Below are 12,798 nucleotides of genomic sequence, written 5' to 3'. Positions count from 1 at the left end.
GCCTCATAACAGCGTCTCTTAACACTGTCCAGGATCGCGCAATCAACCTGCACCAAACGAGCGGACATTCAGACGACCCAATTCCTTTCCTTTCCTCAGCCCATCCTTTGCTTTGCATGTCCAAAAGCAAGACGACACACCCGCAAGGCGAGGGGCGTGCCCGACCCAGAAGTGGGCGGGCGCTTGTTTTGCAGGATCGGCGTGAATGGCCGTAGCGGGGAGTGCGGAATTTTTCGTCACGACGAGGGAGGTGGAGGCGCTGAAGCAAGATGGCGCCTGCGGTGGCTGCGAGCGGGGACCGGGGGCTGAAGAGCCTGGTGTGGCAGAGTGAGTGACGGCGCTCTCGCTGCTCTGGTCGCCTTGCATGCCTGCCCCGCTTGGAAGAGCGCCCTGTCATGGAAGCCCGCCCGGCAGGCAGCTGCCGACGTTGCTGTCTTTGCAGGGAGAGGTGGTTGCTGGAGGCCTCGGTCGCCCTTCTTGGCTGTCACAGGGCGGGAGGGGAGGGAGCAAGGAATGGCTGGCTGCTTGCTCGTGGGGTGTGGGTGGTAGCGTTTGGGGCGAGCCGTGCTCGCTCTTGCGGTTTGCAAGGTGGCCCTCGCCTTCGATTTTTCCACTGCTTCTGTGCAAGGAAGTGAAGCATTTCCTTTTCACCCTGTGCCGGCTTCCTGGAAAGGCTTCACCTGCGCTATGACTGTTGTTTAAAAGGTGCAGGGGCAGAACTAGTGAAAGGAGCAGGAAAAGTAGCAACCCCATTTATAACGTTTTTCTCGTGCCCTCCTTCCAAACAGTCTGTAGGAAAAGAATCTCTTCTATGTCTGCATTCTAGCAGGGGGTGAAAACAGTTGCAACGGTGTGCATGCAGATGGTGGAATATATGTAAGAACCTCTGTTTAATAACTCTGTTGCCGCTGATATAATGTTTAAATAAGCAGCTTGTGGCTCTCCCCCACCCCGCCCCTCCCTTCCCCTGTATCTGAGAGTACCATAGGTGTATTGTGATTAATTCATTTTCTTTTTACCTAAAATAGAGTTCTTAAGGCAGCTGTAACCATTTATTTCTTTGCTCAAATTCTGCCCCTTTCCGCTCTGTATATTTAAAAGTGACAGTGAGGGTCAGAGTGGGCGTTTCAGTATAAAGAGACATTTTTTCAATTGCTGCTGTTCTTGTAATAACTAAAATCCTTTTGTTAAATTAGAGAGAATCTTGGCTCAGAACAAATTATAAATGTTATGATTTGAGCTCTGCACTGTTGTCTGGGGATCTCAGAGAAAATGTAGGTTTTTGTACTGCAGAACACCTATCTTCACTGCTGCTGTAACATTAATTTTAAGCATTTTGCTTAAAATCTTTCATTCAGTCTGACTTCATTACTAGTTAATATTGTAAGGAAATCTTTACTGATGATTACAGAAGACTCTGAGTAACTGTGAATGATGGAAAGTTATAGTTGGTTCTTGTTGAAGCTGACTATTAGTGATCAAGGTCAAAATGTTTGATAGAGAATGCTGTGGAATGGAAAATCTTGGAGAAGAAAATGCATTAGATTTCATTATAGAGCAAATGCATATAATCTATTCCTTTGTTAACAATTTAGATGTATAGAAAAGATTTTTCTAGCGGGTGTTTTGAGTTGGTAGCTATTTTTCCGTTAATTTAAACTTTTTATCCCAGATATGTTGGATATTAGAACTAGGAATTTTAGTCTTTATCATCTCCTTTTAGAATCTGTTTCTTGGCTTTTATGTTCTTGTGGTTTTAGATATTTTGTAACCATTTTTTAAAAAGTTCATATGCTACTTTGAATGTATCCTTAAAGATGGCATCAGCATATTTTTAAAATAAGAAAAATGGAATATAAAGCCAAACAGGGACTTAGGTATAGATTTTTTATGGGGGGGGGTTCGGGGGTGGGGCCACACCCCCACACCCCCTAGGGCATGGCCACGCCTCCCCAAGCCCCGCCCCTGGCCTAGTGCTTATAAAAGCAGCTCTGAGGTCGGGGATGGCTCCCCTGCCCTGCCCTGCCCCTCCCCTCTGGACAGAGGCATAGAGGGAAAATAGAGCCTGGTGCAAAATCTGAGTTTGCCCCCCCCCCCCCCGGGCAGCCGCTGTGATGCTGGATTCCACCCCCAAACAGCATTACTTTCAATGGTGTTTAAACTAGAGAGCCCAAATTCTCCTTTTAAATCTACCTTAAAGGGATAATCTGGGGTCCCTAGTTAAACAACATTGAAAGTGATGCTGTTTGGGGGTGGATTATCCCCCACCCTGAAACAGCATCACTTTCAATGTGGCGTAGTGGTTAAGAGCAGGTGCATTCTAATCTGGAGGAACCGGGTTGGATTCCCTGCTCTGCCACTTGAGCTGTGGAGGCTTATCTGGGGAATTCAGATTAGCCTGTTCACTCTCACACACGCCAGCTGGGTGATCTTGGACTAGTCACAGCTTTTTGGAGCTCTCTCAGCCCCACCCACCTCACAGGGTGTTTGTTGTGAGGGAGCAAGGGCAATGAGATTATAAGCCCCTTTGAGCCTCCTACAGGAGAGAAAGGGGGGATATAAATCCAAACTCTTCTTCTTCTTCTAAACCAGGGGTAGGGAACCTTTAACACTCAAAGAGCCATTTGGACCCGCTTTCCACGGGAAAAGAAAACACTTAGAGCCACAAATAATTTTTGACATTTAAAATAAAGATAACACTGTATATATTGGGTTTTTTTACCTTTTACTCCACTCATTCTGAGAAGCGTATGAATGCACCCGCCCTGCTGCCTGCAGGGCGGGCAAGGAAGGGGCCAGCAGCTTGGCCTTGCCGGCCGCCGGGAAAGACCCCGCCCTGCTCGAACAAGGCGGGCAAGACGGGAAACCCGCGGCGCTGCCCAGCTGGCCGCAGGCAATTGGTGCGCCCGCCCTGCTGCCTGCAGGGCAGGCAAGGATGAAGCTGGCGGCTCGGCCTCGCCAGCCGCCGGGAAAGCGCCCGCCCGGCTCCAACGGGGCGAGCGAGAGGGGAAGCCCGCGGTGCAGCCCAGCTGGCCTTGGGCAATTGGTGCCCCTGCCCTGCTGCCTGCAGGGCGGGCAAGGATGAAGCCAGCGGCTCGGCTCGTGGAGCCGCAGTGCAAGGGCAGAAGAGCCGCATGCGGCTCTCGAGCCACAGGTTCCCTACCCCTGTTCTAAACTGAGGAGCTCAGATTCTCCCTTTAAATCCATGCCAAAGGGGGTTTCAGTTGGGTGTCCACCTGAATTTCTTCAGGTTCTTTGCTTTCATTCAAGCAGGTTAAGTGAATTCAAAGTTTGGTAGGACTGGGGTTGCAATTCAATCTTGTATTTCAGTTTCAAAATTCTGTGCTGTATTAGTTATGAATGACATCTGCTTCTGCATTATGTGAAACAGCTGTTGGGGAAAGGACTGATAGCATTCAGAAGGGATAATGGAAGAATGCACAACTGAGAAAAGTACAGTGGGATGGGGAGAGAGTAACTGAAAACACAGAAAGAATTGACAGTCTTGCTTAGAGGGCTGGATGAGAATTTTGGAGCGCTGGATTAGGATCCAGAAGCATCAACAGCCAATTCCTAAGGCAAACCTTGAGTTGATGGATGATAGCCAGAGGAAAGAAGTTGTAACATGCGAATACACATCAGGAATTTATCAAAGAGGGATCCTAGAACATTATGATTCTAGATTTCTAGTCTGCAGCTAAGTTTCAACTAGGGTGACATTTTGAATTGTGCAGGAGAGAAGGGCCTCCTACGCTTGCTTGCAAATGCAAACCAAAATGTATGGTCCTTTGACATCCTCTTTTTCAGAATAGATGGTGACAGTATTTGGCAGAGGTTGCTGTAATGCTCACTTCCATGTGCTGTGTATTAACTTATGTGCAACAGTAAAAGGAAGAACTATGCTGGAGCTTTTGTTCTGGTAGTACTGTGGAGTGAAGGAACTTGAGATGTGGTTGAGATGTGTTAAGGACAACAGGGTTCTTGGGACAGAACAATTTAGGATCATTTGTGACCCTCCCTTTTTTCAGAATCTCCTGGCACATAATGTACCTTTGAAGTACAATACCAAGTGACAGCCGGGCTCTTTTGTTCCTTGAAGTCCTCCAGAGGACCTGAGGGAGGGGTTGAGAGAACCTGTTCACCTTGGAGTTTCCCTTTGTGTATAAAGGACTCTGCCAAGGGAAGAATGTCTGGGTAAATGACTGTTACAAGAGATTCATTGTTGTTAATGTGGATCTAGTTACCAAATCTGGGGTTAAGCTGGGAGTCAGATGTCTGTCCCTGGTCTTTAGATTGAACCCTTAAATTGAGCAATGGGATTGCTGTGCTTGAAGAAGGGGAACATGTTATCTCCTACCTGCAATGAGAAGTTCTAAGAAGGCAGACTTGAAACCTGGCTACCTGATTTAAAGAACTAATGTGTTGCAGGTTTTTAAAAATTCTCTGCTGTTTCACTCTTCTACCCCAAAGCATTTGTTAACTGGTACCACTTAATAAAAATGTAACTTTTTAATTAAATTGATTTGTTTACATTGTTACATGTTTGCTCCCCAGAGCCAGGATACTATCATATAGTTATAATACTAGTGGTGTTTTTCCCCACCTTAACTGGTAGTTTTCTTTTTCAGAGCTAAAGGCATCAGTGTTTGATGACTGTTGGAAAGAAGAAGAATGGAAGGTAGGACTAATGTGCGACTTGATGGTATCGCAGTTAGGTGCCATCTCATCTACCAGTCAGACCAGTCATGTGCACACAGCGGTGTGAGGTGGACAATTTCCCAATGCTGTATTTTCCTTGGAAAATTTTCTGCCCCACATATGGGATATGATGTATGTACAAACCCCAGTGCTTGTACATGGTCCACACTTGTAGATTAGGTACAAAGCTGTTTCAAGCTTCTCAGACTGCAACGAGTAACTTCTCACAAATATTTTAACCCCTTCAAATATATTCAGGTCAAAGAATTTATGTTCAATATTATATAAACCAAATAATTTATGTTCAATGTTATATATTGTTTCATAAGTATTTACTTTTACTAACCAAATGAAAAAAACGTTTATCTCAAAGTCTGAAGCCCCCCACCCACAGAATGATAAGCAAAACAGTAGTATTTTAGTCTAGCTGTATGCTGTGTTGTGACAAACTCAAAGCATGTTAAACAGCTGACAGTTGTCTATGTGAGACAGTTGCTAGTATATACAGTGGAACCTCGATTTTCGTTGGTAATCTGTCCGAAAAGAATAGATGAAAACCGAAACGATGAAAACCGAGGCAAACTTTTCCATGGGAATCAATGTAAATCCAATTAATCCGCTCTAGGCACTCCAAAAAACATACCCAAAACACATCTTTTGGTGAATAAACATAGTGTTTAATGCTGAAAATGCTGAGCCCTTAGGGGGAGGGCGGTCTATAAACCGAATATATAAATAAAAATATAAATAAAATAAATAAAACAGTAACAAACAATCACACTAGGACCAGCTTCAGAGCCAGTGGACCAATGTCGAACCAGAAAGCTGTCCAAAGAGGTCTGTTTCTGATGCCTCTTTAAGATTTGTCTGAAATGGGGCAAGACATTGTCATTAAACAAGTTGCAGACATGGCCTGCAACAGCTTTGTCTGGGTGATTTTTCTCGATAACCCCCTGTACCTTACTGCAAATCGATGAAAACTGAGGCAAATAAATGAAAACCGAGACAAATTTTTCACTGAAAAAAACGATGAAAACCGAAGGCAATGAAAACCGAGGTTCCACTGTAATTGTAAGTTTATGATCAGCAGCCATTAAGCTCTCTGTGCACTAAAAGTAGATTTAAATGATGATCTCTATAATTACATTTAGTTGCCTAAATTGCCACTTTGTTTTTGTTTTTTTGAAAAAGATAATTCTTCTTGATGACTTCACCACAAAGCTTCTGTCATCATGTGGTAAAATGACAGACTTACTGGCAGAGGGAATCACTGGTAAGTGCCTATTGAACAGGTGTCTGTCATGTGAGAGAGCGTCTTGCCTGCTGAAATGTTGGCAAGGGATAGCCAGTTTCCCCCCTCCCCAACCTTTAAACTCCTTAAATACTTTTATTTTCTCAATGTTATTCTAAATACATTAACCTGTGGATTAACTTCTTAATCAGCCTGATGCTTTTGCTACTTCTCTCATACCCCTTCTCTCTGGTTTCCTCAGATCTGGATTGCTTGTGCCCTCTGGCTGTTATTGAGTGGGACATAAATGCTCTTTGCACATGTTTTCTTTATTTTTTTTCCTTTAATGATGTAGCAGTCATTCAGTACTGTGTGTGTGTGTTAATAATCAACCAAACCCACAATAATTACTACTACTAAAATCTATACTTATGCTAACCGTTAATTATAAATTTCCATTTTGACATTTTGTTGCTACACTTCAGAGTCTCCAAGTAGCCTCCTTCCCATTTTCCTTTGTGCAACTGCCCTAACACTCAAACACAAAGTAAAACTGGATATGCCTAAAAGGTTTCCATGATAGATTTGTCATTCTTTACAAATAATGAATTGCTGAAAATTATGTTGCTGTCCTGGGCCCATTGTTAAAACATGGATCAGTCACTTTTTAGATAAATTGGTAATGAGTTGACAAGGGATTTGGATAAATTACATTTGATACTGAATGTATTGACATACTATCCAGTAACTACCATATTGTGGAAATGAGTGTAGCATTATAGCCATAGCGCCTCTCACTGTGAATGTAGGACACCAACTCTTTTTTGCTTCTTGAGTGGCTTTGCTCTACATTTTCCCTCATAGTCCCTGCTTTGTTCCTATTCCAGCCTCTTTGAGGTTTTAAACATTTATTAATAGCTAAAAACAGTTTAAAAAGTTACAAAGGTTACAAATTTGGATATCGTGTGGACTCCCGATTTTGTCTGCATCGAGGATTAACTCTAAGAAATACACTTCTTAGTCTGTAATAGCAAAATCATGTACAAACATTGCTGTTAAATTGATAAACTCCAGCCAGTGGAATAACTCTTTATAGGACTGCACTTCTTGAACCTCAAAAACCATAGAAAAGGTTATAAATAGAAACCCGCAGTTTTCCAGATAGTTCTAGTTGTTTTTTTTGAACAATTCTGAAAGGCCGAATAAATTGCTGAATTTCTGTAGAAGTCTTTTTGCTTTAGAAGGCACCATTAAGCTTACAAATAGCAGGGGTAGGTGTTTAGTAACTCTCCTTGTTGCATCTTCATGTTGGCTTATGCAAAATGGCTTTCTATTTTAAGATTACTTTTGAAAGTGATATTGGCTATAGTTACAGCTAGATTTATATTTGTCCGTAACAGGGCAAACTTCTCTGGTTTTGAGCTTACAGGAAAGTAACCAGATACATCTAATGAACTAGAGAAAGCAAGTACACATCCTGTGGAGGGAGAAGGAGAAAGCAACACTCAGATGGCATATTTTGGCCATTTAGGCACACTATCCTGTCAAATGGAGAAAGAAGAAATTTGTAGTTCTGGCTCTAAGTGGCCTTGGTCTGATGGATTAGTCTGATGGACCCCAACCCATGATGTCTTGTCTACTTTTTATCTCTTTGTGTTTTGTGTACATTTACTTGAAAGTGTATCTGTCATGCCCCCACAGAGGCTTTTGTTATTTCCCCGTTAAGCTTTAGTTTCCCTATAGTTTGCATGGTTTAGTTCATTGTTAAGTCTTCTATGGGAGAGTATTTTAATTAGCCCCTGTCCCTTTAAGACATTTCCCAATAGGCAGTTTCCTTTCTTTACCCAGCAATCCCCTGTTTTAGTTTTAGTCAGTCAGTCTGAGAGAGGTGTTAAGGGTAGTTGAAAACCGGAATATTCATGACGTCCATATGATTGTATGGTGGTCCATAGAGTACAAGTCAAGTTTAACAGCAGTTAGAACTAGACAAAGACTGAAAGAACTGAAATGAAGCAAGACACAGTGGACTTTCCTAAAGCAACCAAGAGAAGACACAGTCTACAGCTTCAAACCTACTCAAGACAAGCAAATACTCTGACTTAGATAGACCCAAGGGAGGAGTTAGGGCAGTGGTGGCGAACCTTTGGCACTCCAGATGTTATGGACTACAATTCCCATCAGCCCCTTCCAGCACGGCCAATTGGCCATGTTGGAAGGGGCTGATGGGAATTGTAGTCCATAACATCTGGAGTGCCAAAGGTTCGCCACCATGGAGTTAGGGTCTTATTTCTCTCCAGTAATAAATCTATTGTAAGAACTGTTGAACCTGGCTTGTGTCTCCCCCATTCTGTCCTAGCCAAGTACAGGGCACCTTAAACAGTATCTGTGGGGGGCAGAACAGTATCTGTGTAAGCCACTTTGCATCCCCAAAGGGATACAATAACAAATGAAATAGCCTGACACTTTATCATTCTTGTCTTTGCTCTACACAATTCCTTCAGACAGACCTCATCATTTTTGGAACTCTGCACCAAAGACTTGGTTCCTAAAGTAAAAGTCCTAAAGAGACTCTAACCAAATGTGGGGTTTTGCGGCTGACTCACTTTCTAATAGATCCAAAAAGGGGACACCACAGTCATGAAAAACTCGTGAAACAAGCCTTTGTTTCATTTTGCTTAAGTTGGGTGCCTGGGCTGGGAGGGAAATGTAACTGTGCAATCCAAAAAAGGGGAGGGGCTGAAGCCACATTTGCAAGTGGTGGAAGGGATGTGCCGGCACCCATGCTACCAGCATCATGGAAACTGGCACAGATTCCAGTGCCAAGGGATTTACCTCCTTGGCAAGCACCCAAAACCAGTTAGCTCCTGTGGTGGCTAGCCACTGCAAATGCCTGTGCCAGTGTGGAAGAGAGCATTCCTGGGGGCGGATCCAACTTTGTTCATCTCCCAAAGGACCTTTGTCTTGGAATCTCTCCCCTTCAGTGATGCAGACTTGCATTACCAAAAAAAGATGGTGTAAATCATTTTGCACGTAGTTTCTCTTTCTCCTCTGGTTGCTGTGTCGTCAGTTGCCTCTTTGGAGGCAGCATGGCAGCATTGTCTTTGGTTGGTGCTGTTCACTCTTTCCCCCCCCCCCCCTTTGACTGGACTGTAATTCATCCATCAGGGAGGGAGGTGCTTTTTAAATTTATTATTAGATTTAATTATTAGATTTAATTTATTATTAGATTTAATTATTAGATTTAATTATTAGATTTAATACCGCCCTATCCCCGGAGGGCTTGTATTATCATAGCCCCTACTATCAGTGAAACTTTGTTCTATCTAATGCAGGGGTAGGGAACCTGCGGCTCTCCAGATGTTCAGGAACTACAATTCCCATCAGCCCCTACCAGCATGGCCAATTGGCCATGCTGACAGAGGCTGATGGGAATTGTAGTTCCTGAACATCTGGAGAGCCGCAGGTTCCCTACCCCTGATCTAATGGGAATATTTAGTCTCTGTAGATACTTGTGCCCTGCTTTCCTCCCAAATGAGAACCCAAAAAAGTTACTTGCAACGTTGTTCTCTTCATTTCATCCTTATAACAACCTTGTGAGGTAGGTAAGGCTGATAAGACTATCCCAATGTAACCTAGTGAGCTTCCATAGCAGCATAGGAGTCTTAACCAGGATTTCCCATATCTTAGTCTGATACTATACTACTATGTTGGAGAACAGCAAGGAATTGTGGGGAGGGGGTTGGAATTCCTACTCCTCCTACCAGACTCTTAAGAAGGCTTGAACAAGATGGGTTTTCTTTCAGCCCACCTTTTCCTTTTATCTGGTTCTCAGCTGCTCTCCATATTCTATAACTCCTGAAGTGTATTCAGGACACATTAGGTTCATTTTGGGGGGAGGAGTTTTGCTTTCCTGGAGAACCTTTCAAGTCTTATCATTTTATGAATTTTAAATGAGTTTTATTGATACATTGTTAGGTATTGCATTTGTTTTTAGGTTATCCGTATTATATAATGTTTATCTTATGTTGTATCCTGATCTGAAACCTTCAGGAATGGAGTTGGTTAAAAATACATGCTTATAACTAAATAAATAAATAGAAACTCTTACCTTGTTTGTGGGTAGCCTGGATTTGCTGCTTTCATGGTGGGGTCAGCTACTTTAATAACTCATTGAACAGTGTAGTGATTCTTTGATCTTCACAACAGACCATAAATTGTATTTTTAGATGCAGCATTAAAAATGTAGCTTGCATTTAGCAAATTTCTATACCTATTTATACTATAACTTTTGTAACTTTACTGAGTACTTTTTTCATCATTTATCTCTTATCCTATAGTTGTGGAGAATGTTTACAAAAATCGTGAACCAGTCCCACACATGAAAGCCATTTATCTCATCACACCTACAGCAAAGGTTAGTTTCCAAAGACAATAATGCTGTAGTTTATCTAGTCTGTCTCCGTGCTTTTTTCCTTGAGTAGAAGTTATGTGTATATAACAGTTTTGTCTCTTATGATAAATTATTGTTTGAATTACTGATCCAGCGCACGTGACTGGGTGAGATCAGAACTGACCTTACACAAAGCAGAAGGCCACTTCTGCTCACCTTAAAGACGGGGGGCAACAGCTCCTGCATTTCATGCTGAAGGTCTCCTGACCTTCAGTAGCAGCCTTTTGAAGGGCACAGGGAAAACTACACTAGAAACAGTGGGAAGTAGTGAGGTTCGATCCATTATGCTTTGTTTCCTTTTCCCAAGCTAGCTGCTTTTCTGAGTGGCAGTGCAGAACTGCTCAAGAGAGGGCTGGACTAATCTGCCATCAAACTGATGTTGAAGCGTGTCAGGGTGGCCTCTGCCTTGTGTTTGGGGTCTTTTAAATACAGACGGTTTTTTGCAAAAAAATTTTTGTCTGTTTGCCAATGGCTGTGTCATTTTTTTCGCCATTGTGTTGTCACGTTCAGGCCTACTTTACGTAGGCAAGGGGCTGAAGTGGCTGTAAAGAGACAGGATTCTAAAGCTTTGGCTTTGGTTTTGCCGCTGCAGACTGCAGCTGGAGGAACACACTTTGATGTGTTCCCCTATGTTAAAAGCTCCTTGCCAAATCGCAAGGCAGCACTGCAAGCAGAGGCAGAGAATACATCTATTCTCCCTGGCAGGCTGGGTTTCTTTTTGCATGGAGTTTTTTTTAATAAGGGACTATCAGGGCTGGAGTCACCTGTATTCTCAGGTGGTGAAGTCAGTTCTGCCATTTCAGATCTCTGATTTCTCATGACCACCCATTTGTTCAGGTTGGGGGTTGGACTTATTTTGACCATTTATCAACTGGTGACTGCCAGAGTAATACTGCGTAGAAATAGATTTACATTTTAAAATGTTTTGACAATGTCTTAAATAGGCGAAGTTTGTTCTGAGAAGCAAAATCGCCGTAATCTGCTAAAAATACTGTGTTTATTTTCAGTCTGTAGAGGGCCTTATAAATGACTTCACAAGTAAATCATCTAGCAAGTACAAAGCGGCCTATGTTTACTTCACTGACTGTAAGTATTTATTGAGTGATACGAATGAATGTAATCATTGGATTTCCATTTTTTTTGTAGCTAGGACATTGAGAGGATTTACTGGGAGTGGGAATGGATGTGAAAATTAGGTTTCTTTTAACAACCTTCTTTAGACTCTAAAACCAGGAATGCTCTAGCTGCTATTCACTTCTTACAAATGTGGCCAGATCAGCTGACAATAACATTCTTCAGATGTCTTGGCCCCTACCTTCCTGATTTATTTATCTGTGCTGGGCGAACTGTGGTTTTAACAAAACAGAGTTTACCTGCAAACGAGAACTGGAAGCCACAGTCTGATAAAGGTTTTCATCTCTGCATCCAGGTTTGGATTTAATTGTAAACTTTGATTTGCTGCATGCCATAACAGGTGAAAATTTTTGATCGCATGAAGGAAGGCAAAGGAATGGTGTGTATGAGTCCAGGTCTGGTTATTTTTGCTGTTTTAGCGAGTTGGCCAGCATGGATTGAAACATGGATTCAGTCATGAAAAGAACTGGAACATCGTAAGCAAAGCACACCTTGGGACAGGGAGATGGTGTGCAGTTTGTGTTCATCATTACTTTATTTTATTGTGTACTAATTCTGAAACGTATGAACCGCTGATATGACAGTACACATACCTCAGTGCAGCTTGCAGTATAATGCAATGAACACATGGTTCCTGAGGGGTAGGCATATTGGTCTATTGCAGCAAAAATAAGCAGGGGGCTGGTGACACTTTGAAGACTAACAACATTTTATTCCAGCACAGGTTTTTGTGTGCCAGGGCCCCCCTGAAGCCATGTCAGCATAGACATAATACATCACCAGTTAGAACAGCATCCAAAACAGCACGGTTCCTATAATGCTGCCACTCCACATTCTAGAACAGAAAGCTTTTCGTGATTTTCTTAAAAGTGGGAAAAGTCCTGACCTGACATCACTCCTTTGGGGAAAATTCTGCAGTAACAGAGTCACCACTCGAACGACACTGATTCTCATTTCCATCAGACTGACGAATGAGTTCAGAGTCAAGCCCCTTTTTATAATGAAATGGTCGTGAAGTGCTAGCTTGAAAATGATTGGTATAATATTTTAGTGTCAGGTTTTGCCTCTGTGATAATGCTTAAGAAAGAAGCTTGCCTCTGTCTAAGTAATGCTGTATACAACTTGGAATAAATGTGGGGAGGAACCTCAAAGGGTTGGGACCAAAGTTCCGTGAGCCCAACCCTATTTATAGAAGGACCTTTCCTAGCTACCTACTGCACCCTACCTAAGTCCCCTGAAACACTGCCCTTGTGGCAGGAGGCTCGTATGGACAGGAATGGGTGCA

General features: G+C 42.7%; 1 protein-coding gene across 1 annotated transcript in view; it reads left to right on the top strand.

The window, feature by feature from the left end:
- The first annotated feature begins 206 nt into the window (after positions 1–206).
- STXBP3 (syntaxin binding protein 3) overlaps positions 207–12,798 on the top strand; it is a 33,183-nt gene continuing 20,591 nt past the window's right edge. Inside the window, exons 1-5 of the mRNA XM_048496994.1 lie at positions 207–327; positions 4,629–4,678; positions 5,890–5,971; positions 10,267–10,343; positions 11,387–11,465. Of these exons, the coding sequence (XP_048352951.1) occupies positions 270–327; positions 4,629–4,678; positions 5,890–5,971; positions 10,267–10,343; positions 11,387–11,465 (346 nt within the window). The 5' untranslated portion in view covers positions 207–269. The remainder of the gene's footprint in view (positions 328–4,628; positions 4,679–5,889; positions 5,972–10,266; positions 10,344–11,386; positions 11,466–12,798) is intronic.

The sequence above is a fragment of the Sphaerodactylus townsendi genome, linkage group LG05 (assembly GCF_021028975.2).
Source record: "Sphaerodactylus townsendi isolate TG3544 linkage group LG05, MPM_Stown_v2.3, whole genome shotgun sequence".
Lineage (NCBI taxonomy): Eukaryota > Metazoa > Chordata > Lepidosauria > Squamata > Sphaerodactylidae > Sphaerodactylus > Sphaerodactylus townsendi.
The sequence above is the reverse complement of the archived record's forward strand: the minus strand, read 5'-3'. Positions and strand labels throughout refer to the sequence as shown.